Here is a 26,649-nt window from a genome sequence, read left to right on the forward strand (position 1 = left end):
TCTTGCCTCGGAGGAAGTTGACCCTCCTCCCCCTACCGAGGGCTTGGGATGAAAACGGCTACTGCCCCCTTTACCCTTCTTGGACCCCCCAGCCCGTTTCTGTAAGCCCCCCGTCCCCGTTTTCTAAGGGCTCCCCTCCCCCCCCGGGGACAATTCGGCCCCTTCACAGCTCTCCAAACGGCCATCTGGGGTGGCAGGGGGACCCCCCCACCCCGCGCCCCGACTCTGCGTCCGGGCAGCGCCCCAGCTCAGGACCCTATCCTCCGGCCTCGCAGGCGCGGCGGCGCCCCGAAACTCGGGCGATTGAGGCGACTTCCAACGTCTCCCGCACCCCCCAATTAGCAGAAAGCCCCACCAAAACCCCACCCCGCACCCCGAGCTCCCACACTGCCTCCTCCGACTCCAGGAGACACTGCCACCTGGGAACTCTGTCCCCCGGCACCGGCGCTGCCCCCAGCGCTGAGGCACCCCCCAAAACCCCGTGGGAACCGCGGGGCCGCAATTAGTTTCTTCCAATTAGTTTCCCTTCTTTGTATAAGAACCCATTCAAACTGCGAGAGGTAGTCCTCCGCGCGAGGGGGAAAGTAGTCCCGACCTCGCCTTCGGTCTCCTCTCTTGCGTCGCGCGTGTTTCCCTTCAGGAAACCGGTGGGGCTCTCGGCGGAGCCCTCCGGGGAACGCAGGGGCCGGGGCCGCGGGGTGGGGGTGGGGGTGCGCTCAGGGGAAGCGGGGCGGGGGGGTGCCGGCAGAAGGAGGGGGCGGGGAGGGCGGCTAACTCCTCGCTATTGCCTAGAGAGATGGATCATGGGGCGTAGAGAGACGGCAAACCTCAAACCACGTACAGCGGGCGATACGCGTCAACCGAACCTGACCAACGGAAGCCTGGCGCCACCCCCCTCCCCGCTCTCCCGCCCCGGCCCCTCGGACGGACGGCTGCGCGCAGCCAACTGGGCTGCCGCTCGCCGTCCAAATCGCACGAGAGCCAATGGGGGCGCGCGGGGGGCGGAGCCACTCCCTCCCCGCGCCGGGTTGGGCTGCGCGCGGCTTTCCCCCCCGCCTCACCTCACTGCTGGCTCAGGCCCCGCCCCCCTCCCCTCCCGCTCGCTGCTCCCGGAGTAGTTAGAGCCAGTGAAGTGCGGGCGGCGAGGAGAGCGAAAGTTGCGCTGGGCTCGGCGCCGGGGGGCCTGAAGCGGCTCCGCGCTCCGCCCGCCAGGGCCGCCTCAGCCCCAACTCGCGCCCGCAGGCTCCGGCCGCGCCCGCCCGCACCCCCTCCCCGGGCCCGGCGCACCCCCCACCCCCACCCCCGCCTCCTCAGGAGCCGCGGGGTCCCCCGTCACTTTCGCCCGGCTCGGGCCCCCCGCCGATGCCGGCCATGGTGGAGAAGGGCCCCGAGGTCTCAGGGAAGCGGAGAGGGAGGAACAACGCGTCCAGCGCGGCCGCCTCGGCCGCCGCCGCCGCTTCGGCCGCCGCCTCGGCCGCCGCCGCCGCCTCGGCCGCCGCCGCCTCCTCGGCCGCCGCCGCCTCCGCCGCCGCCTCCGCCTCGGCCGCCGCCGCCCCCAATAATGGGCAGAATAAAAGTTTGGCGGCGGCGGCGGCGCCCAATGGCAACAGCAGCAGCAACTCCTGGGAGGAAGGCAGCTCCGGCTCGTCCAGCGACGAGGAGCACGGTAGGTGGCAGCCGCCCGCGCCGCCCCCGCGCCCGCCCGCCGGTCCGCGCGCTGACCGCCCCCTTCTGCTTTTCCCGCAGGTGGCGGCGGCATGCGGGTCGGACCCCAGTACCAGGCGGTGGTGCCCGACTTCGACCCCGGTGAGTAGCGCCCCGGGCCGGCCGGCTGGCTGGCCGGCCGGCCGGCGACCCGAGGGGGCGGACGGCCTCGGACAACTTTTCTTTCTGTGGATGTGGGTCCTGCCGTCCGCGGGGAGACGCTCGCGCCAGTGTGTCCTGCTGGCGGGCCGGACCCCCCACCCCCCACCCCGGGGAGGCCCGAGGGTCGCCCGGGCGGGTCGGACGCGAGGCGGCGGTGCGCCGGCCACACCTGGCCACCTGGCCCGGGGTTCCGGCGTCCCCGGGCCGCGCGAGCCGCGCCGGGGCCGGGCGGGGGTGGCCGCGCGCCGGAGACTTAGCTTCCTGCGAGCGCCCCAGGGCTCGGGACGGCCTCGGACCCACCTCTCCCCTGCGGAAGGTTGCCCCGCGTGCCCTCTCCTGCCGGCTCCCGGGCTCCTGCCTGCCCCCGACTCCCCTCCCGTCCTGAGATTCCCCCCAAAACCAGTTAGTAAAAGAAGTGTGCTTCCCAGAGGGCGCCTGACTGGGGAAGAGAGGCTTGCTGGCGGCAGTTTGATTTTAAGGACCTATTTGTAAATGTGTGTGTTATTTCCTTTTTTTGTTTGTTTGTTTTGTTTTAAAGGAAGAGGTTGTGAAAGGTTAGAACCCTCAGAAAGCTTTAGCCTAACACCTCCAAGGCATCCCAACCCCCTTGCTTGGAACATTTGTTACCCTTGCTGCTCTTCTGTGTGCAGGCAAATTCAAAGTACCAGAAAAATCCTTCCAGACAAAGGAATTCGTCAGTGAGATTCTAGCTTGTCTCCGTATAAGACTGTCTTTAAAGATTGTTGGCGTGGAAAATGTTTGAAAGGACGTGGGTTTTATTTCAGAAATCAAATTCGAAAGAGAACCTTGTGGAACTGGAGTTAACAGTCCTCCTGGTTGGAGGGCTTTAGAACTGGTGGTTCTCTATGTAGGTTACACAACGAGTTTATTTGAGAGAATAAATGCATAAATGCTTTTTCCTTGGAAACAAGACTGCAGAAAATTGCAAGGATCTAGCCCTTGAAAAAGGCGATTGCTCTTAAGCTGTTATTAAGGTATGAAACTCTGGGTGTTCTTTGAAGTGAAGATACGTAGGCATCCCTAAGTGAGCTGTTGGGTTCTCTGGAAATAAATGACCTTTCCCACATTTGCTTTCTACAGTTTTGGTCTGTTGATGATTTAAATCTCTTAGAGTATCTGTAGTCTGACGCCCAGGTTTGTATTCCTTTTAAACTTCGGTTAGTCTTCCTATAGTTTCCCCTTCCCCCACCTCTTCCTTTTTTGGTCGTCACTTCTCATTTATAAGAGCGACAGGATGGGACTCCCAGGCCAGGCTGCTTCTCCCCTGTGCATGCCTTCTCCATTCCTCGGTTGGCCACCAGGGGAAGCATACTGTTTTTTGGTTACAGTTGACCCTATCTTCATTTTGTAGGTCAAGTCCATCTTTGTTTTAATACACAGACCATAAAGCAAAGCTCTTCACCAAGTTTCCCCCACATATTTTTAAAAAATATCAACTTGTACACATCTTTTAGTAAGTTGGTCAGTTTTGGGGTACATTTTGGTTACATTTATTTTGAAAGCTTTGTTTAAATATGTTGGCTGTGACTAAAGATAAGTACATATTTGATGGCAGCAGCGAGAATTAGATTTCTGATATTGTTCTAAATGTTGACGCCTAGCTCTGCATTGTTAGGAATGAGGCAGACTTCTTCGGAGTTGTTCTCTTTGAAGCAGCACGTGTAGTAGGATCATATTTTGAGCTGTCCTTGCAGTTTTGGTGGACTAAGGGCAAGCATAAATTTGTCAGAGACCTGCCATTCTAAATAGTGAAACGCTGCAAATGTCTTGCTGTATGGTCTTACTGTCAGTTGATTGGCTCTTGGCGTTAACATTTCCTATTTTGTGTTTGTTTTAATCTGGAAAGGAATCTAACTGATGTAAAATAATTTGAAGCCTTGTTTTGCTATTCTGAGCAGTGGGACAAATTCCTAGGCATGGCTGGAAATTGTAGGATTTTACTTTTTACTACGTATTTATTTATTTAAAAGATGTGTTCTCATTTAACTTAAAATCTAAGGGAAGGGGAGACTTCCATTTTGGAATAGAAATGACACACCAGTTTTGTTGCATGTCAAGCACATTTTTTTTTAGGTCTGGATTTAGTTTTTTTCCACGAGTACAAGTTAGGAATAATATGGAATTGAGATTGTGATTGTTACTGCTTTTTCTTTTTCTCTTCCTGAGTTTTGAATGCATGTTTGTTTATTTATTTTTACCACCATATGAACAGACTAGTGAATGTGAAACTCATCAGGAAGCCACTTTAAAAAAAAAAAACAGAAAAACCTATCTGTAAAGATGTATGAGTGGAAGAATGTTAATTTTTTTTTTTAAGGTCAGGTTTTGTTTACCCACAGTCTCCTAACTTGACCCTATTTAGCTTTAAGAACAAATGGTGGAAACTAGATCCTCTTGAAATCCCCTGTAGAGCCCAGGGAAGGTGCATTTCTGTCACCCCTCACACATGGTGAGCAAAGTGGACCGCGAGTGGCCATCCTAAAATGCTGATTCATGTCTTATTACCTAATTAAGACCTAAACTGGACCACTGGATCAGAACTTGGTAGTTAAAATAACATCTTTGTTTATAACGGTGAACAAGTTTTATCAGGTAGGTTTAAAAACAAAGACCAGAATGGAGTTTCATATATTTAACTTTGTCTTTGTTCCCGTGTGGGGTCCAGACTGTCCATACTCTATTTCATACTTTATGCCATGTCGTATGCTGAGTTGGCTTTGGATTCTTTTAGAATTTAATAAACATACAGTAAATAAGAGGGAAGAGTGCTTATGCTAGCCTTCCTCTGGTCAGTTATTTCCTGCATTTGCAAAACATAATTTATTTTGAAACTGGTAGTGTTCTTCTATACAAAAATGTAAGTAATTCCATGGTCTTACCAAGAAACGTGCAGAGGAAGAAGCGGTAGCCTCCGGGTTTCTTTGATCCCTTGTTTGGTACTCTTCCTCTTTGTTGTCTTCTAACTAGAGGAACACAGTGGCAGGATTTTAAGATTGACTCAGGTTCTTTGTTTTCTGAAGCATGTGTTGTTATTGTCAACTTCTCTCCGAGTTAGTGATCACAGTACACGAATAGGAAAATTAAGACTCTTACAGAAGAGGAAATGTTAATGGTAAATGTTTTTGAGGTAATGGCTCTTTAAACATGCAACCTGTATTTGGAACATTGAATCCAATATATTTAATCAGATTAGAAAATTTGTGGTTGTCATTGGTTCAACTGTCACTTTCAGAGTTGACTTATATTAATAAAATGTAGAATAGTTTTCCTGAACTATTTAGGGTATCTTGACCTGCTTTTCATTTCTTTTTGGTGGTGATTCTGTCTTCCTCTTTGAGCACATTATTTGCTTTGCTTTAGTTTCATTGTAAAAATAAATTTTATAGATATCCAAAAATTCATAGGTTATGGTGAAGCCTTCATGGTGGAGGCATACTTGGAGGCAGTGTTTACCCAGATGAGAGGTGAGGGTAATGAGAAGTCCTGTGTGTGATCCCCTTTGTGATGCAGTGCAGTAGGAGGCGCCTAGAGCTGTCTCTCGGGAGGTCTAGTGCCTTGTCTCTGTGATTAAGAAGGTGGTTTAAAAAGGTCAGGCTGGTCATTTTATCTCAGGAGCCTCTGTTTCCTGCATTGTGAATCAGGTTCTTTCATCACTGTGGCCTGTGATTATGTCAGTTACAGTCATCTTTTTAATTTCAGGCTTCTTTCAGAAGCAACATAGAGCAGACTGTGAGCTTGGGTTGTGAGAACCATCAAACCCAAGTTCAGATCTTGGCAGTGCCTCTTGACAATTGTGTTTCAGCCCTGGGCAGGTTTCTTTATTTTTCCTTTCATCTGTAAAGTAGAGGTAATGGAACTTCTTCCTCAAGAAAAGAAATTAACTGAGTTAATACATGTAAAATGTCCAGTGCAGTGCCTGGCACTCAGCAAATGCTAAGCAAACATTTTCTGCTGTCTTAATTTAGTTATCATTTGAAGGACTTAGTTGCCAAGTAGTGGTCCTTGCGTTGCCTGCTTTACTGCAAAGGTAAGGCTGGATTATTAATGAAGCTGTAGATTTGAATGCGAATTATGCATTCAAAGATACTTGAAGATGATTGCTTTTAAGTTACAGTACCTGCTGCAATTTAGGTAAATACCCTTTGCTGGGAGAGAGAACTAGTCCAAAACATTTTTATAGCAGAAAAGTACACAGAGATCCAGAGGGAATAGATAGCCCTGTTCAGCTCAAGTTTCAGGGTAGTATGAAAGAAACGTTGAGTCCATCCCTGGGCCAAAGTGAAGTACACATTAACTGTGTTCTGAGTCAGGGAGTTTTTACTCTCAATTCTCAAGTTCTTGTCTTTGAGAGTTAATATTGAAGTGAGGTTCTGCTGCTGCTGTACTTCCTTGGGTGATGAGTACTTCCTTAGGTGTGATCCAAAGGTTAGTTGGTGGAGGCTCATCAGAGCAGAGTTGTTTTAAAAGCAGTGTTGAAAGTCATTGGTACTGAAGAAATGTAAGCTTACTCTTTTCTTTTTTTAAAATATTTTTATTCGTTTGTTTAGGCTCTCTGGGTCTTCGTTGCTGCCTGGGCTTTTCTCTAGTTGCTGTGAATGGAGGCTGCTCTCTTGCTGAGCAGCAGGGGCTCTAGGGCACCCGGGCTTCGGTAGCTGAGCGTGTGGGTTCGTAGTTGCTGCTCCTAGCTCCAGAGCATGCATGGCTCGGTAGTCGTGGTGCGCCGACTTAGTTGCTCTGCAGCAGGTGGGATCTTCCCACATCAGAGACTGAACCTGTGTCTCCTGCAATGGCAGGTGGATTCTTTACCACTGAGCCACCAGGGAAGCCTTAGGCTTATTCCTTTTTCGTTTCCTCCTTCTTTTTCTTTTTTTCCCTAGGCTTACTGTAAGAAACCTAGTTTCTTTAGTGTTATAAACTTCTATGGTTCTATAGGGCAGTTTAATTGACAAAAATCTTAGTCTTTGGAAATGAAACATCGAAGTCTATCCAAATTACTGTATTCTTCCCCAGTTTATTTTACTTTTTATATTTTACTCTCTGCTATATCGATTGTTATACTTAATTTATAATTTAGCCCTCACTTTCTTCTGAGCCTTTCTTTAGAGGTTCCATGCATAATGTTAAAGTAAGAAATAAGGCTTCTATTTGTCCCCTTACTCTGATAGAAAACAGCGATCTTTGCTAAGGAGGATGTGTTCCGTGGGATTTACATTAAAACAGAGCTGGAAAAACCTTGCCGTAGAGGGAGTCTCTGGAACAGCAGTAAAGGCCCAACTGAGGCAATAATGGGGATTGAGTGCCAGCTCAGTAACTGGGCTGAGTCACCTCTACAGCCTCAAATAGCAAGTACGGAAAATACGTGTCACCTAGGATTGATTAGGGATAATGGTTGTAATTTAACAGTTTCTGTTTTATGTTCTGGAAATTTTACTAATACATATATCAAACAATACATATATCTTCTAGTTGAGTTTTATGTTTTTTATTGTTGATTTTTTAAAAATATAAAATAGAATGTTTTTAAAAATATAAAATAGAATGTTTTAATGTGATAAAAAGTGTTTTGATAAAATGTTTGAGATAAATATTTTTAAGTAAAATTAAAATGCCATTTAAGTGAAATGTTGATAGTAAACCCTAAAACGCCTACTTTTTTTCAAATAAGTCAAATTTTGTTTTTTCTTTCTTTTTGTTTAAGTTAGTCATATTCTTTATTTAATATGAAGATCCTGTAAAAATTGCATGCTAGACATAATTCTTTGAAGTTTCTGGATTTTCTCTCCCTCAGAGCAGTGAGAGAGAAAATTGTAGTGTTCACTCAGTGCAGCCTTCCTGTCTTCTAGATGAGGAAGGTGAGGCCTGCAGAGACAAAGTGACTTGTATTTGTCTTTCAGTCATTAAAAGCATCTCCAGGTAGGTTTGAGGCGTGTGATACCAAATTTTATTGTTTTACAGCCTTGTTCTGGGTACAATAACATGTGTGTGTAATTTTAGATAAAGGTAGTGGAGGTGACGGAATTCCAACTGAGCTGTTTAAAATCCTAAAAGATGATGCTGTTAAAGTGCTGCACTTAATATGTCAGCAAATTTGGAAAACTTAGGACTGGAAAAGGTTACTTTTCATTCTAAGCCCAAAGAAGGGCAATACCAAAGAATGTTCAGACTTCCATACAGTTGTGCTCAATGCTAGCAAAGCAATGCTCAAAATCCTTCAAGTTAGGCTTCTGCAGCACATGGTCTGAGAACTTCCAGATGTATAAGCTGTGTTTCAAAGAGGCAGAGGAACCAGAGATCAAGTTGCCAACATTTGTTGGATCATGGAGAAAGCAAGGGATTTCCAGAAAAACATATTCTTTTGCTTCATTGACTATGCTAAAGCCTTTGACTGTGTAGATCACAACAAACTGGACAATTCTTAGAGGTGGGAATACCAGACCATTTTACTTGTCTCTTAAGAAACGTGTATGTAGGTCAAGAAGCAACAGTTAGAACTGGACATGGAATGACTGGTTCAAAATTGGGACAGGAGTATGACAAGGCTGTATATTGTCACCCTGCTTATTTAACTTATATGCAGAGTGCATCATGTGAAATGCCGGGCTGGATAACTCACGAGCTGGAATCAAGACTGCCAGGAGAAATATCAACAACCTCAGATATGCTGATGATAAAACTCTAATGGCAGGAAGTGAAGAGGAACTAAGGAGCCTCTTGATGAGGGTGAAAGAGCAGAGAGAAAAAGCTGGTTTGAAACTCAACATTAAAAAAAACTAAGATCATGGCATCTGGTCCCATCACTTACTGGCCAATGGAAGGGGAAAAAATGGAAGCAGTGGCAGATTTTCTTTTGGGCGCCCAAATCACTGTCAGCAGTGACTGCTGTCATAAAATTAAAACATACTTACTCCTTGGAAGAAAAGCTATGACAAACCTAGACAGCATATTAAAAAGCAGAGACATCACTTTGCTGACAAAGGTCCATATAGTCAAAGCTATGGTTTTTCCAGTAATCACATACAGATGTGCGAGTTGAATCATAAGGCTCAATGTGGAAGAATTGATGCTTGCGAACTGTGGTGCTAGAGAAGACTCTTGATAGTCCCATGGACTGCAAGGAGATCAAACCAGTCAATCCTAAAGGAAATCATCCCTGAATATCCTTTGGAAAGACTGATGCTGAAGCTCCAGTACTTTGACCAGCTGAGGCATAGAGCCAACTTACTGGAAAAAGACCCTGATATTGGGAAAGATTGAGGGCAGAAGGAAAAGGGGATGACAGAGGGTGAGATGGTTGGCTGGCATCACCGACTCGATGGACATGAAACTCTTGTGTAGGAGTTTCATAGGTGTAAATGCCTGAGACCACAGGAGGGAAGAAGGTGAGGCAGCAGAGCCTTCAGGTTGGATGCAAATGTGACACCTGTGAAGGAAAGCAGAAGGAAGGGTGATAGATGATGAGATCCAGGAGCCTAAGATTGCAGTGCAGCCAGAGCAAAGGTGCTTTGTTAGAGTGTGTTGGGCAGGACTGGGCCTTCTCTAGAAAACCGGCTGCGTTCTGGCGTTGGCCTGGAGTTAGCATGCAGCGTGCTGCAGTGGATCCCGAAGCTGCTGGGCAGCTGGGACTGTCAGCTACTTACACTCCTCTCAGCGCTCTCTCTCTTGAAGAGAAGTCTGAGTGGCAGGCTCTCAAGGTCATCAGAATCCCTGTGCCTGTTTTTGTCCTTGAGTACATACTTAGTATGAAAAGCGGTATGTTTTGTTATTGTCAAAGTATTTTTGTAAATGGAATTATTTGTGCATATTCCTCTAACAGGCACAGAAAATTCCTTTCCTTCATTCAATTTTCACTAAGGTGTTAGGCTTGTTAACTTTTTGCAGTGCTATCTTTTTGTAGTCTGTGTTGGCATTTTTCTAATTACTGGTGAGGTCAAGTGTGCTTTTATGTGTTTTTTCAGCTACCTGGTTTCCCTCTGTGTATATATCTTTTGCTGCTTTTCTGTAGGGTGTTCTTTTTCTTACTGATTTGTGTGTGCTCTTTGTATATTTGGATACTGATCCTTTCTTAGGGTTGTAGAGTTGTAAAGTTTTTGTTGTTGTTTTTCTCTCTAGTGTGGGAGTTGATGGAGTTTCTTTTCAGAAAGGAATAAAAACATATCCCTGGTTGGATATATTTCTGCTCAGAGACTGGACTTGGTACATAGCTTCTTACCCATTGTCACTAGGACTCCTGGTGTCTAAGATGATTGCCACTGAGAATTTGATACGTCTTTTTTTGTTATGTTGCAACTTTCTTCAGTTAATTTGGTGTACTAATTACTAACCAACTGACCTAAATTATAGCGCTGGATGACTTGAAAAGCTCTGATTTAATTTCTGTTCAACAGCAGAAATTTTAGTTTTTACAGCTAGTTTTAATAGCATACTAGCTTTGTTCATAGTGACTTGTGAAGTCAAGTGGGCCTTAGGCAGCATCACTATGAACAAAGCTAGTGGAGGTGATGGAATTCCAGTTGAGCTTTTTCAAATCCTGAAAGATGATGCTGTGAAAGTGCTGCACTCAATATGCCAGCAAATTTGAAAAACTCCGCAGTGGCCACAGGACTCAAAAAGGTCAGTTTTCATTCCAATGCCAAAGAAAGGCAATGCCAAAGAATGCTCAAATTACTGCACAATTGCACTCATCTCACACGCTAGTAATGTTCAAAATTCTCCAAGCCAAGCTTCAGCAATACGTGAACTGTGAACTTCCAGATGTTCAAGCTGGTTTTAGAAAAGGCAGAGGAACCAGAGATCAAATTGCCAACATCCACTGGATCATGGAAAAAGCAAGAGAGTTCCAGAAAAACATCTATTTCTGCTTTATTGACTATGCCAAAGCCTTTGACTGTGTGGATCACAATAAACTGTGGAATATTCTGAAGGAGATGGGAATACCAGACCCCCTGACCTGCCTCTTGAGAAACCTATATGCAGATCAGGAAGCAACAGTTAGAACTGGACATGGAACAACAGACTGGTTCCAAATAGGAAAAGGAGTACGTCAAGGCTGCATATTGTCACCCTGCTTATTTACCTTATATGCAGAGTACATCATGAGAAACGCTGGGCTGGAAGATGCACAGCTGGAATCAAGATTGCAGGGAGAAATAGCAATGACCTCAGATATCAGATGACACCACCCTTATGGCAGAAAGTGAAGAGGAACTAAAAAGCCTCTTGATGAAAGTGAAAGAAGAGAGTGAAAAAGTTGGCTTAAAGCTCAACATTCAGAAAACTACGATCATGGCATCCAGTCCCATCACTTCATGGCAAATAAATGGGGAAACAGTGGAAACAGTTGATGACTATTTTTTTGGGCTCCAAAATTGCTGCAGATGGTGATTACAGCCATGAAATTAAAAGATGCTTACTCCTTGGAAGGAAAGTTATGACCAACCTAGACAGCATATTGAAAAGCAGAGACATTACTTTGTCAGCAAAGGTCCATCTAGTCAAAGCTATGGTTTTTCCAGTGGTCATGTATGGATGTGAGAGTTGAACTATAAAGAAAGCTGAGCGCTGAAGAATTAATGCTTTTGAACTGTGGTGTTCAAGATTCTTGAGAGTCTCTTGGGCTGCAAGGAGATCCAACTAGTCCATCCTAAAGGAGATCAGTCCTGGGTGTTCATTGGTAGGACTGATGTTGAAGCTGAAACTCCAATACTTTGGCCACCTGATGCGAAGAGCTGACTCATGTGAAAAGACCCTGATGCTGGGAAAGATTGAAGGCAGGAGAAGGGGATGACAGAGGACGAGATGGATGGATGGCATCACCGACTCAATGGACATGGGTTTGGGTGAACTCCGGGAGTTGGTGATGGACAGGGAGGCCTGGCGTGCTGCAGTCCATGGGGTCACAAAGAGTCGGACACGACTGAGTGACTGAACTGAGCTGAGTTAGAGATTAAAGTCATAACTTTAGTTTCCATGGTGGTCAGTTATTTTTCCATAAAAGGTGAATGTGCTGTGGACTAAAACCCAGTTCAGCTGTCTTACGGTTTTGTCACTGATTGTGAGGGAGTGGGTGAGTGGTGTGGTGCCACTTGTCATCACAACAGAAAACCCTTGAAGGAATAATGTCAGTGCCAGGTTAGTGTAGTGTTTGCTGTGTGCAGACTGGTTTGAATACTTCATTAATAATTTAACTTAACAATCACAACAATCACATCAGATAAAGTTGTTATCACCATTTTCCATATGAGGAAACAGAGGCAGAGAGGTTTACTGTTATGGTTCACCCTAGTAACCTGCCCAAGGTAACCCATTCTAAGATGCCATCTGTTGTCAGAAGCATCATTATTTTGTATATTGCTAAGGAAGGAAAAATACCAGGATACCACTAAGATAAGTTGCAGTTGGACTGCAATCTAGTGTATTTCAGGGAGACTTAGCCAGAAATCGTCTCTTAAGAAAAACCACTTAGAGCAGCACTTTATTGGATCAATTGCTTAGTTGTTTGCACGTGGTCCCAGGTATTGTGGAGATTTTTGTGTGGGGTGGCCAGAGCCTGATTCGTGCCCAGTTGCATTCCTTCTCCTCTTCTCAATGAAAGCACAAATGAAATGGGAGGTGTCTGGCTTGGTTGACTGAGGTGAATTGGAATGAGTTGCTTTACTCTTGCACGTATGTTGAAATAGTCATTTTCAGAGTGTAAAACAGTTGTTTTTTGAGGGGAGTGATTTTTTGTGATTGGATGACTTAAGGTTACAAAGGACCGTGTTATGTTGGTTACCTTTGAGTTTAACAGATGAGAGTATAACATTTAAATATCTATTTTCCCCCCTCCCCATATGTTTTTCTGCAGGTTCACATTGAACTTGAGCTGTGGGATGAGTTTAAGAACCATGTCTTGAATAAAGTGTGAAAAAACACACACATTAAAATATCTAAGAGTATTTTTAAAAGCCATTGGTTTCACCTGTACAACTATCTGGTTAGTATGTTCAGCAACTAATTCTCCTTCCTTGTATATTATTCCCAATCTCCTCCCCCATCAAAAAAACGAAAACCAAACTAACTGCCTCTCTCCCCTGAAATAACCCTGATGTATGTATTTCTTAGTGTTATTAGCGAATTGTGTTCTGTTTTTCAAAGACCAGAGTATACTTACAGAAAATTGTAAGCTTTATTCTGATTGACTTAAATGTGAGGTTTGCCATGGTTGGTTTGATCATAAGGTTAACTGAGGACTAGCTTCTGTCTGCCCAGAAACCAAGGCTTGCCTCGGGGGACTGGGTGAGCCTCTGCCCAGGAGTCTGGCTGTGCTTGTCTTCAGCAGTTGCATCTAGTGACCAGCAAATAGTCCCTTCTGGCCTTCTTTATGTTTGAAAAGGTTAATTAAAATTTTGTGATTGGTTAAACATTCTGTTCACTTGAACTCGGGGTCTTTCTATGCTGTTTCACACACACACACACACACACTTACTAAAGGCTGCACATCCTGTTTTACTGGCACAGAAGCTTCTGGGCTGGGACTTGTCTGCTTTCAGACTTAGCGTGCACATGCGGGAGCAGGATCGTAAGACGGGAAGGGTAAGGCTTGCTAGTCTGATCTCAGGCGGTCCCGTGAAGTCTTCATGGTGTCATGCACTTCTGCTTTCTGAGTGTTCTGAGCCACCAATTCTGTTAATATCTAAGGTTTATCTTTCTCACTTGACATAGCTGAATGTGGTTCTGCATTTAATAAGAGCACTTGTGTGCACTGATTGACTTTGCTCGAATAGGCATTTTGTAGTGGACAGTTGATAACTAAGAACCAAGTTTACTTAAAAAATGGAAACCTAAGGGAAAAAGTGAGCTTTAAAGTTGCATTTAAAACCTGGCGTTGCCTGTTTTAGGTGCTTATTTAATAATGAAGTTGTGTGAGTTAGTTATACATCTTAGATACATTCTTACACTTTTTTTTCCCAAGGTGAATTTCATACAACATGGGGCTTCCCTGGTGACTCAGATGGCAAGGAATCTGCCTGCTGTGCAGGAGACCTGGGTTCCATCCCTGGGTCAGGAAGATCCCCTGGAGAAGGAAATAGCTACCTACTCCTCCAGTATTCTTGCCTGGAGAATCCCCATGGACAGAGGAGCCTGGCGGGCTACAGGCCATGGGGTCCCAAGGAGATGGACATGACTGAGTGACTAAAACACTTTCACTTTCATATAACATAAAATTAACCTTTTAAAAAATTGTTTGTTTATTTATTTGGCCACACTGCACTGCTTGTGGGACCTTCGTCCCCAGACTAGGAATCAGACCTGGGCCCTGAGCATTGAGAGCACAGAGTCCTAAGCCTTGGGTTGCCAAGGCATCCCCAGAGTAACCATTGTGAAGTCAGTAATTTAGTGGCATTTAGGACACTTAACGTTGTTGTGCAACTACCACCACACCATCTAGTTCCAGAATGTTTTCATCACCCCAAGAGAAAATCTCAAGTCTGTTAAGTGGTTACTTCCCCCTCCCCCTGCACATTGCTGATGACAGAGGGCGCTACGCAGCACAGTGGGGCGGGGGGAGGGTCACCTTACTTGGGGCTTGGTGATTGAAGAAACCAGGAAGAAGTTGTAGGTGAAGTAGTTCTTTGAGCCAAGTCTTGAAAATAGGGGTTTTCCTGTGTTTATGAGTTTATAATGTTTACTAATTTAAAAATTAATAGTAAACTATGAAGTTTAAAACTATAAAACTGTTATTTTGAAAATGTTAATCTTTCTGAAAATTTCAATCCAGATTTCCTTTTAAATTGTTTTAAGCTGTGCTGTCCAGTAACGTAGCCACTAGTAATCTATAATTATTTAAATTTATTAAATAAAATCAAACTGAAAATGCACTTCTGTCGCGCTAACCACATCATTCCAAGCACGTGGCCCCTGGCTGCTGTGTCGGAGCGCAGAGCGGGGCATTTCCCATGCTGTTGGGCAGCATGGAGCCAGAGACCTTAGGAGTGAAAGCTTCATTCTTCTTAATTTTTATAATTAGTTCAGAAGTTCTGCCTCTAATCAGGGTGCATGGTGAAATGTGATACTGGAATGTGATGGTTGTGTATGGAATTCCTCTAGTGGAGTATTTGTTAAAATATTGCTATTAAGGTATTCAAAATAAGGCTTCTTAAGAAAGCAAGTAGAAATTGAAAGCTTTTTTTGTGGAAGTGGGGGAGATGGTTATATAACACCTAGTTAAACCAAAAGGATAATCAAGATGTGTGACTATATTGAAGAGAAATGTAGAACTTAAAAAGTCAGCAATATGAAGGCTTACCCTTGTTTGAAAAGGTTAGGTTTCATATCTCTCCTGAACATACTCAGCCTTTGCTCCAACTTCTCAAACACATTTAAACACATTATAATTGTTCTAATGCCCTTGTCTAGTAATTCTCTTATCTGTCTCATTTCTGAGTTGGTATCAGTTGATTGATTTTTTCCCTCATTATGAGTTGTCTTTTCCCGTTTCTTTGCTTGTTTGGTAATTTTTGTTTAGATGCCAGACATTATGAATTTTATTTTGATGGATGCTGGATATCTTTATATTCCTATAAATATTCTTGAGCTTTGTTCTAGAACATGGTTAAGTTCCTTAGAAGTGGTTTGTTCACCACCCTTATGGCAGAAAGTGAAGAGGAACTAAAAAGCCTCTTGATGAAAGTGAAAGAGGAGAGAGAAAAAGTTGGCTTAAAGCTCAACATTCAGAAAATGAAGATCATGGCATCCGGTCCCACCACTTCATGGGAAATAGATGGGCAAACAGTGGAAACAGTGTCAGACTTTATTTTTTGGGCTCCAAAATCACTGCAGATGGTGACTGCAGCCATGAAATTAAAAGACGCTTACTTCTTGAAAGGAAAGTTATGACCAACCTAGATAGCATATTGAAAAGCAGAGACATTACTTTGCCAACAAAGGTCCGTCTAGTCAAGGCTATGGTTTTTCCTGTGGTCATGTGTGGATGTTAGAGTTGGACTGTGAAGAAAGCTGAGCGCAGAAGAATTGATGCTTTTGAACTGTGGTGTTGGAGAAGACTCTTGAGAGCCCTTTGGACTGCAAGGAGATCCAACCAGTCCATTCTGAAGGAGATCAGCCCTGGGATTTCTTTGGAAGGAATGATGCTAAAGCTGAAACTCCAGTACTTGGGCCATCTCATTCGAAGAACTGACTCATTGGAAAAGAGTCTGATGCTGGGAGGGATTGGGGGCAGGAGGAGAAGGGGACGACAGAGAATGAGATGGCTGGATGGCATCACTGACTTGATGGACGTGAGTCTGAGTGAACTCTGGGAGTTAGTGATAGACAGGGAGGACTGGCGTGCTGCCATTCGTGGGGTCGCAAAGAGTCGGACACGACTGAACGACTGAACTGAACTGAACTGAATCGTTTTTGAATTTATTTTTGTATATGGTGTGAGAAAGTAGTCCAGTTTGATTCTTTTGCATGTTGCTGTCCAATTGTTCCAGCACCATTTATTGAAGAGGCTGTCTTTTCCCTATTGGATATTCTTGTCTCCTTTGTCATGGATTAATTGACTGTGTAAATGTAGGCTTATTTCTGGGCTCTGTATTCTGTTCCATTTTTCTGTGTGTCTGTTTTGGGTCCAGTAGCATACTGTTTTAACGACTTTAGCTTTGTAATATAGTTTGAAATCAGGCAACATGATACCCTCAGTTTTGTTGTTTTTTTCTGAAGATTGCTTTGGTGTGTTACAGCTTTTAAACTTTTGAGTCTTATGTTCATGGAAGCCTTCTGTAAATGCTTTTAGAAACCAGGATATTAAAATTTCATGTTTTTATATAGCCACTATTCATTTTAGTGTCCATGACAAAGTGCTCAGACTAACTGCTTGCTCATTGAAATCTGATGATTCTAGCCCAGAATTTTCCAAAGCAGAATAGTTTTTTTTTTAGTTCACTATTCTTTATAAAATAAATTATTAGTGTAAATTAAAACTATTAAAAATTAGCTTTAAAAGTTATTAGTCCTAGTTAAGAACTAATTTTTTTCAGAGAAAAGTGTATGTTTTTCTTTGAAAAGTGTAATTTAGGAAGTATCTCCTTGGACTGTGTAAGATCTCCATTTGCTGTGCTTAATCACTCAACTGTGTCTGACTCTTTTGTGACCCCATGGACTGTAGCCCACCAGGTTGACTGAAAAATCCCATGGACGGAGGAGCCATCTTGCTGGGATGTAAAAAAAATGAGTATTTGTAATAAAATTGGCATTTCCTTTTGAAGCCCTTATAGAATTTTGATTGTTTCCTAGTCATTTTCAGCTTGATGTCTTCTAGATTTTGAACATCTGCTGCTTTCATATGCCATGTATTGATACTCCTGAACTGAATTAGGGTTTTATATAACTGATGAACTCTCATTCTGAGCCTTTGCTGGTGTTCTGCTTGTGTGGCAGTGGGTCAGTTTCCATGGCATTGCCATTTTGTACAGCGTTGTTGGTGGAGCAGAGAGGTTGGGGGTGGGCATGCAGGCCCTTACCTGTTAACACAGGGTCTGAACTGGAATAATTGAGCTTTTATTTAGTTTTGCATTTTAAGTTTCTAGATAATTTTAAAAGTAAGAGTTCTATTTCTGTAAAAAAGTTTTAAATCACACTTTCTGTCTTATGTAAACAAGTAGCAGTAGCAAAGTGAAAGTGTCAATACCAGTGATTTGAAGTGTAAGTTCTAGAAAGTTCGGTGCAGATGAGACAGGCTAATGATCAGTAGGCAGTCTAAAAACATACAGTTTTTGCCTCAGTTGGACACATTCATTGGTGGACTGTGTTTAATTGTGAAGGAAAAAAAATTTAAGAACATGTATGAAATTGGAATTATACTCTGGAAAAAGCAGGATGAGATGTAATTAGGTGTTTTTTAGTTTTAGCTTTTCAGAAACATAATTCCCCTCTGATGTGTATTGTCTAGCTTTTTACCCATTGTACTTTTGTACTATTTTAAGGAACTCGTGTGAAAAAATGATGGACTGCTTTTACTTCTGGTGGTCTAAAAACACTAATTTTTCTCTCTGTTACAGGATTTTACACTTGCATAGTTTTCCTAAACATTGATGAGTTGCTTTTTTGCTTATAGAAAATTTGAACATGTAGAAAACAATAGAAATATTATGGAGTCCTGTATTGTCTGGCAGCTGTCTTTAGCCAAATAAATAAAAACACTTTTTTTTTTTGCTAAAGTTTAGTGAATTTGCTTTTTCACATTATAGAAAATGAAGTTGTGTGTTAGACTTTTGGATACTTTAGTTATAGAATGCCTCGCCTGGGGTGTGGCGAGTGCTGTGTGATACAGGCGTGCCTGTGTTCTAGGGGCGGGGTGGTGGTTGAAATCTGTGTGGAGGGGAAGGCTTTCCCCAGGTGATCGTGAGGTCAGTCTGGAAGAGTAGATAAAGGGAAACTCTCCAGGACTGAGAGATGTGACGTTTTTGAGGAAGCTTGATCTGGCTGAGGCTGGGGGAGGCAGTCAGGAAAGTGGTGGAAGGAGAGACTAGAGGCACTGAGGCTGTGTGTGCTAAGCTGAGGAGCTTATTTAATTTTTAAATAATAGCTTTACTAAGATATAATTGACATCCATAAAGTTTACTCTCTTAAAGTGTACAATTTGGCAGTTTTCAGTGTATTTACAGAGTTGTGCAACCATTACCACTCTCTGATTTTGTTTTCATCACCTCCAAAGAAAGCCTGTACTTATTAGCAGTCATTCCCCATTTGGAATTTATTTTAAATGTCATTTAAATGGGGACTTCCTGCTGGTCCAGTGGTTAACTCTCTCAGCTCCCAATGCAGGGGGCCCAGGTTCGATCCATGGTCAGGGAACTATATCCCACATGCTGCAACTAAGACCTGGTGCAGCCAAATAAATGAATAAATATTAAAAAATAAATGTCATTTAAATGTTTTTATTTTATTTTATTATTTGTTTTTGGTTGCATTGTGTGGCTTGCAAGATCTCAGTTCCCCAGCCAAAGATTGAACCTGGGCTGTGACAATGAAAGCGTGGAGTCCTAATCACTGGGCTACCAGGAAACTACCTATTTTATTTTACTTATAGTTGGTTTACAATATTGTGTTAGTTTTGAATGAACAGCATAGTGATTCAGTGTTTTTACACATTATACTCCATTTATAAGTTATATAAGATAATGGATATAGCTCCCTGAGCTATGCTGTAAATCTTGTTTATCTATTTTATATACAGTATTTTACACCTGTTGATTCCCTACCCCTACCTCTCCTCCCCTCTCCTCTCTCCCCGTTGGTACCATGAGTTTGTTTTATATACAGTATTTTACACCTGTTGATTCCATACCCCTACCTATTCCTCCCCTCTCCTCTCTCCCCGTTGGTACCATGACTTTGTTTTCTGTGTCTGTGAGTCTGTTTCTGTTTTGCATGTACATTCATTTATTTTATTTTTCAGATTCCATGTGTAAGCAGTATAATACAGTTTGTCTGATTTATTTCACTAAGCATAATACTATTCTAGGTCTATCCACATTGCCACAAATGGCAGTATTTGGTTCTTTTTTTTTGTGATTCACATTCTTGTGTGTGTATCACATCTTCGTAATCATATTGTCTGTTGTCAGGCACTTGAGTTACTTTCATGTATTGGCTGTTGTACCAAAATAGTGCTTCTGTGAACATTGATATGCTTTTTTTTTTTTCATTTATCTTTTTGAATTAGTGTTTTTGTTTTTTTTGTTTTTTGTTTTTGATACATACTCAGAAGTGGAATTGCTGGATCATATGATAGTTTTATTTTTAGTTTTTTAAGGACCCTCCATACTGTTCAGCACCCCACTCCAGTACTCTTGCCTGGAAAATCCCATGGACGGTGGAGCCTGGTAGGCTTCAGTCCATGGGGTCACTAGGAGTTGGGCTTGACTGAAAGACCTCACTTTGACTTTTCACTTTCCTGCATTGGAGAAGGAAATGGCAACCCACTCCAGTGTTCTTGCCTGGAGAATCCCAGGGACGGGAGAGTCTGGTGGGCTGCCGTCTAGGGGGTCACACGGAGTCAGACACGACTGAAGCGACTCAGCAGCAGCAGCAGCATAGTGTTCTCCATAGTGACTGCACCAATGTACATTCCTATCAGCAATGTTCCAGGGTTCCCTTTTCTCTTCATCTTCTCCAGCATTTGTTATTTGTAGACTTTTTGATGATGGTCATTCTGACTGATGTGAGGAGTTACCTCACTGTGGTTCTGATTTGCGTTTCTTTAATAATTAGTGATGTTAAGCCTCTTTTCGTGTGTCTGTTGGCCATCTGTATTTCTTCTTTGGAAAAATGTCTGTTCAGGTCTTCTGCCCATTTTTTGATTGGGTTGTTTGGGTTTTGAGTTTTTCTGATATTGAGTTTTATGAGCTGTTTGTATATTTTGGACATTAGCCCCTTGCTGGTTGCATCATTTGCAAGTATTTTCTCCTGTTCTATAGGTTGTCCTTTTGTTTTTTTTCAGTTGTTCTCTTTGCTGTGCAAAATTAAGTGAGCTTTAATAACCACTTAAGACTTATTTCTCTTAAAAATAACCCTCCTAACGTTTGTGTTATGGAGGCAGTAGTGTAATATTTTTGTGAAATAATACTGTGTCACAGGTGTTGACCATGTGTGTTTTTTAAAATGCATTTCATAACTTCTTTTTCTAAAAAATGTTGTGTTTGTTTATTTATGGAGGTGTTGGGTCTTAGCTGCCATATGCAGGCTCTGCACTGTGGTGCTCGGGCCGGTCTAGTCGCGATGTGGGGGCTTAGTAGTTGTGCTGGGCTGGTGGGCTTAGTTGCCCTGAGGCACGTGGAGTCTTATTTCCCTGGTTAGGGATGGAACCCACGTCCCCTGCCTTGGAAGGTGGATTCTTAATCAGTGGACCACCAGTGAAGTTCAAAGACTAGAGAACTTTGAGCCACGGAGTGCTGTGAATGTAATTGCAGTTGGGAAAGATCATTGGTTATTGTGATGAGGAGAGCTTGTGAGAATGAATTAATGGAAGGTAGAGAAGACCACTTATTCAGAAACTCGTACATGAGCATGTACTATGTGCCACACACTGCTGGCACTGTGAACAGACTGCACACCCGGCCCTCCTGGAGTTAAGTGGTGAGGGGATGCTGTGAGGGTGACTGGGAGACGAGGATGTGCTGGCAAGCTCTTAAGTGGTTATGGTAGACAGACTGGAACGATGGATTTAATGTGTGGCACGGGGGGACGACAGCTCCTGGGGTCTTGGCCAAAGTGACTTGCTGATTGGTGGTACCATTCCAGCAATAGAGGATGTAGCTGTTTTGAGGTTGAGATACCCACACATAAGTCAGGCAACATTTATGGGGAATTTTCATGGATGGTTCTGCCATCTCTCCTCTAACTTGGGTCTACCTCGTCTGTCTTCCTGTTGAACCTTGGATTTAAGTCTGTTATAGCGCTTCTGTCTCTTTAGGTAATTACTGACTTCCTTGTTGTCTTCTCCCTGCCCATTGAGGTGGGAACTGCCTGTATCATTTTCCCATCCCTCCCTGCAAGCCGACCCTGCCAGCCTGGAGAACAGATAACTCCTCTTGGCCTCCGCTGCGGCTGTCGTCCTGTGCACCGTTGTCTGTAACGTGAATTACTGAGCTTGCTTCCAGGAAGTGTTCTGCTTCCGTGTGCTGAAGTGTAAGTCAGCATGTTTCTCTACTGCCCAGGACCTCGCAGTGGCCTTAGGAGACCTGTTTAGTCTGGTGCTTGTGTTACTGTTTTAACTTTTGTCTCCTTTGTGTCTTTCGAATCTTTGCTTAAATATCACCTTCTCAGTGAGGCCTGTCTTGGCCTACCTGCTGTCCATCTGTAAGTATGCTGTCTCTAAAATGGAGACAGTCTAGCTTCTTACTGTATTCTTTCAACTCGATGATATCCTGTGAGAGTCAAAAGATGAGTGGCTGCCGGGGGTTAGAGTAGGAGGAGGAATGATTAGGCAGAACAGATTTTTAGAGCAGAGAAAAAACACTGTTGAATGCACAGTAATGGATACCTGCTGTTACACGTTTGTGCAGACTCAGAGTGTCCGGCCGAGAAGTGGGCCCTGGTGTGTGCTGGGCTTTGTGTAACTGTGATGTGTCAGGACAGGTCCGTCAGTTGTGACAGATGTCCTGCTCCGGTGGGGTGCTGATAGTGGGAGGAGCTGTTATGGGTGGGGGCAGAGAGTATATGGGAGATCTCTGTATCCTCCTCTCAGTCTTGCTGTCAACCTGGAGCTGCTCTAAAATAATTGTCTTTAAATGTAAAAGACAACAACAGTATCAGCAAATATATAACCACAGATAGCACAATTAAGTAAAAATAACGTTTGTTCCTTCGTGTGATGAAATCTCCAGTCAGCTCTTTTTAAACAGTTGTTTAGCATTCGAACATGATGCACATGTTGCATTAAAAAAAGTAGCTTTATTGAGGTGTGATTGACACTCAGTAAACTGTCATATTTAAAGTGTACAGTTTGATTAGTTTTGACATATGTACACACCTGTGAAATTATTACCACAATCAAGAGACTGAATATATTCCTCACCCCGAACCCAAGTTTCCTCATTCCTCCTTGTGATTCCTGCTAGTTGCCCTTCCTCCCCCAAGCAGCCACTCATCTGCTTCCTGTTACTGGAGGTTAGTTTGCATTTTCTTGTGTTTTATATAAATGAAAGCTTAACTTCTGTACTATCTTGACATCCGGCTTCTTTCAGCATAATTATTTTGACAGTCATCCACCTTGTTGTGTGTATCATTTGATTAATTTTTATTGCTTAGTCATATTACCTTGTATGGGTACACCAGAATTTTTTTATTCACTCACCTCTTGATGGACATTTGAGCTATTTCCATTGTTTGGCTGTGACAAATATTAGTATGAATAGTATGTGTCATTTAGAAATTCCAGAATGATAGAGTGATACTTAACAATATACCTTCCCCCTTATATGTATTTTATTAAAAGAAATTATAGATAGGTGGTGATGACCTTGGCTTTCCAGGTGGTGCAATGGTAAAGAATCTGCCTGCCAATGTAGGAGATGTAGGTTCAATCCCTGGTTCGGGAAGATCCCCTGGAGTAGGAATGGCAACCCACTCCAGTGTTCTTGCCTGGAAAATCCCATGGACAGAGGAGCCTGGTGGGCTACAGTTCACGGGGTCACAAAGAGTCAGACACGACTGAGCACGCATGAATAATACTCGTGTACAAGTCTGTGTGTGAACATGTATTTCCTTCTCTTGTGGTAAATGTTCAGGATGAAATCATATAGTTGTATACCTGAGTTTTTAAGAAACTGCAAACTTCCCCAAAGTGGGTTTATCCAATATAATTTTGCATTCTTACCAGCAGTGTATGAGAGTTCCAGTTGTTCCACAGCCTTGCTAACATGTGGGACGGTCAGTCATTTTAATTTTAGACATTCTAATGTGTATGTAGTGGTATCATACTGTGGTTTTAGCTTACGTTTGCCTACTGACAGATGATATTGAACAATTAAAAATAAGTATATTTGCCATGTCTGTAGCCACCTGTAACGGTTTACTTCACTCTCCCAGCTCCATGGCGTGGAAGCTCTCAGAACAGGAAGCTGGGACAGCAGTAGGGCTCAGCTCTCTTGTTTCCCATCTTTGAGCTATCACTGATGTGCATTGTCTGGAAGACCCTTGTTTCATGTTTGTTTGGATTTTTCAAGGAGGAGGGTAATTCTGGTCTCTGCTACTCCCAAGTTGGCCAAAAGCACACACATGAATTTTAACATCTAAATTTCCCCCTTTCTTTTTGATTTCTCTCATAGTTTCATTATAGAAAACCACTAGAGTTTCCCTCATTCTAGGTTTTCTCATTACATCCCTGTGCTTTTTTAAAAACATGTTCCTTTGTGCTTTCTGTAACGTGTGTGCACTCACTTAGTCGTGTCCGATTATTTTGCAACCCTGTAGACTGTATGTAGCCTGTCAGGCTCCTCTGTCCATGGGATTTTCCAGGCAAGAGTACTGTGATGCATTGCCATTTCCTTCCCCAGGGGATCTTCCCAACCCAGGAGCTGAGCCCTAGTATCTTGGATTGGCAGATGGATTCATTACCACTGAGTCACCTGGGAAGCTCTTATCCTGGCTTACTGTTTCTTATTTTCATAGCACTTACTAACATAAATGTATACATTTGTTTAATATCTGTTCTAAAATTTAGACTCCATAAAGGCACAGGTCTTTGTTTACTGCTGTATCCCCAGAGTCTAGAACATTGTTGAGCATCTAGTTGACACAGAATACAAATCTTTTGAACAACAACAAAAATTAATGCAGTACAAAGGTGCAGAACTGGTGAACTGTCCTTACCTTCATTCCTTTGATAGAAAAGTAACATTTTCTTTTGTGAGAAGAATTGTGTTTAACAACCCTGTTAAAGACAGTGTAAACTCTTCTGGGTCTTGGGCAGTTAGAAACTCCCCAGGTAGATTTGGGAGAGGGCTGTGTAACCAGATCTGCTTCTTCCTCTGAGACTAACCCTCCTTTTGGTAGCTACCAGAGATTTATTGGCCCTTTAAAATCCCAGGTCAGAGTCCCAGCCTTTTTCAGGGGATCAGGAAAGCGTTCCTGTGCTCAGAGTGAGATCGCTGCCCTGCCAGCCTTAAGGCTTCAACAGAATTCAGAGGAAGCCCCAGAACTTCAGGCGTTCCTGGCGGATCCTCCCCCCACCATCCCCTCCCTCAGTGGTCCTAGCATCTCTGTCGCGCTTTGCCTTTGGTATTGATCTCATGATGTGCTTTTTTCCTTAGTAATCAGTCACCAGGAAGGCCAGGGTTCCTAGGGCATTCCCTCGTTCTATGGGCTCTCTAAGACCCCTGACCTTCTCTGGACACTTTTATATTCAGCCTTAAACTCAGGGTGCAGCAGCAGAATCCCTCTGACCCTCTGTTTCTTTTGTGACGTCCCTCACCTTGTTCTTTCTGCAGCTTGGTGGTTTCCTGGTGACACCGTTTTCCCTGCAGCCCTCTCAAGTGGACCTTGCTTTCCCCCTACATTCCTCCTGGCACGGTGCCTGAAGTGGGATGTCTTCCTTGTTCTGTGTCACCACTTCTGTACCACTTTTTTCTCTTCCATAAAGCACCACAATGACTGTGATGTCAAAGATTACACCACTCACTACTGCTTTCTGCTGCCTCTCCCAGGATCGCTGTGGAGGAGCCAACCCCAGTGACGGAGTGTCACTCCTTCCCTCTCCTAACGCTTCTTGCCTCGTCGGTATAATTATCCCAGTTTCTTCTCGTTGGTGTTTGCATAGTGACTTTTTTCATCTTTGTCCTCTCAGTCTTTCTTTATTCTTATGTTTTAGGTATGTCTATACACATTTTTATCCGAATCTTAAAAGCAAATCTTTGCTTTTACCTTGGACATTTAGTATCGTTCAGTTTCTTTTAAGTATTCACTCATATATTTGTAGTTCAGTTCAGTTCGGTTGCTCAGTTGTGTCTGACTCTTTGCGACCCCACGAATCGCAGCACGCCAGGCCTCCCTGTCCATCACCACCTCCCAGAGTTCACTCAGACTCACATCCATCGAGTCAGTGATGCTATCCAGCCATCTCATCCTCTGTCATCCCCTTCTCCTCCTGCCCCCAATCCCTCCCAGCATCAGACTCTTTTCCAGTGAGTCAACTCTTCGCATGAGGTGGCCAAAGTACTGGAGTTTCAGCTTTAGCATCATTCCTTCCAAAGAAATCCCAGGGCTGATCTCCTTCAGAATGGACTGGTTGGATCTCCTTGCAGGCCAAGGGACTCTCAAGAGTCTTCTCCAACACCACAGTTCAAAAGCGTCAATTCTTCTGCGCTCAGCTTTCTTCACAGTCCAACTCTCACATCCATACATGACCACAGGAAAAACCATAGCCGTGACTAGACGGACCTTTGTTGGCAAAGTAATGTCTCTGCTTTTCAATATGCTGTCTAGGTTGGACATAACTTTTCTTCCAAGGAGGAAGCGTCTTTTATCATGGCTGCAGTAAATCTACTGATTCAAAGCTTTCTATTTATTTGACCCACTTGTTCTCTTTCTTGTTCCTTTGATCTTCTTTTGCATTTTGTGTTTATTATTATTCTACCCTCTCTCCCTAGCTTGGTACTTATATGTTCTTTTTCAGAATACTATTCTCTTAATGGTTACCCGAGAGGTTTAAATTTGGATTTCAAATATTTTTATTGTGCTAAAATACATGTAATAGAAAATTTACCATCTTTAATCATTTTTAAGTGCACAGTTCAGGGTATTCAATACATTCATGATGTTGTGCAACCATCACCACCATCCATCTCCAGAATGCTTTTCATCTTGTAAAACTGAGACTCAACCCATTCAATACACTCCATTCCCTCCTCCCCGCAACCCTTAGCAACCACCACTCTACTTTCTGTCTCTCTGAAATTTGACTACTCTAGGGACCTCATATAAGTGGAATCATACCGTTTTTGGTTGTTTTGTGTGTGTGCGAGAGAGACTGGTTTCTTCATTTGGCATAATGTCCTCAGGATTCGTTCATGTTGTCGTGTATGTCAGAATCTCCTTCCTTTCTAATGCTGTTTAAAGAACAGTGTTGCCAGATACAAGGTGTTTGGTTGATGGGTCTTTCCTTTTCGCACTCTCGAGTATACTGACCTGCTGTCTTCTGGCCTCCAGAGTCTCTGATGAGAAATCTGCCTGTGATCTTACTGAGGACCCTTGGGATGTGATGTGTCGTTTCTCTCTCTT

The 26,649-nt window shown here is 43.5% G+C and overlaps 1 protein-coding gene across 1 annotated transcript in view; it reads left to right on the forward strand.

Annotated features, from left to right (window-relative positions):
* Positions 1–1,288: 1,288 nt before the first annotated feature.
* RCOR1 (REST corepressor 1) overlaps positions 1,289–26,649 on the forward strand; it is a 117,420-nt gene continuing 92,059 nt past the window's right edge. Inside the window, exons 1-2 of the mRNA XM_027521977.1 lie at positions 1,289–1,666; positions 1,747–1,806. Of these exons, the coding sequence (XP_027377778.1) occupies positions 1,363–1,666; positions 1,747–1,806 (364 nt within the window). The 5' untranslated portion in view covers positions 1,289–1,362. The remainder of the gene's footprint in view (positions 1,667–1,746; positions 1,807–26,649) is intronic.

This window comes from Bos indicus x Bos taurus, chromosome 21 (genome assembly GCF_003369695.1).
Source record: "Bos indicus x Bos taurus breed Angus x Brahman F1 hybrid chromosome 21, Bos_hybrid_MaternalHap_v2.0, whole genome shotgun sequence".
Classification (NCBI taxonomy): domain Eukaryota; kingdom Metazoa; phylum Chordata; class Mammalia; order Artiodactyla; family Bovidae; genus Bos; species Bos indicus x Bos taurus.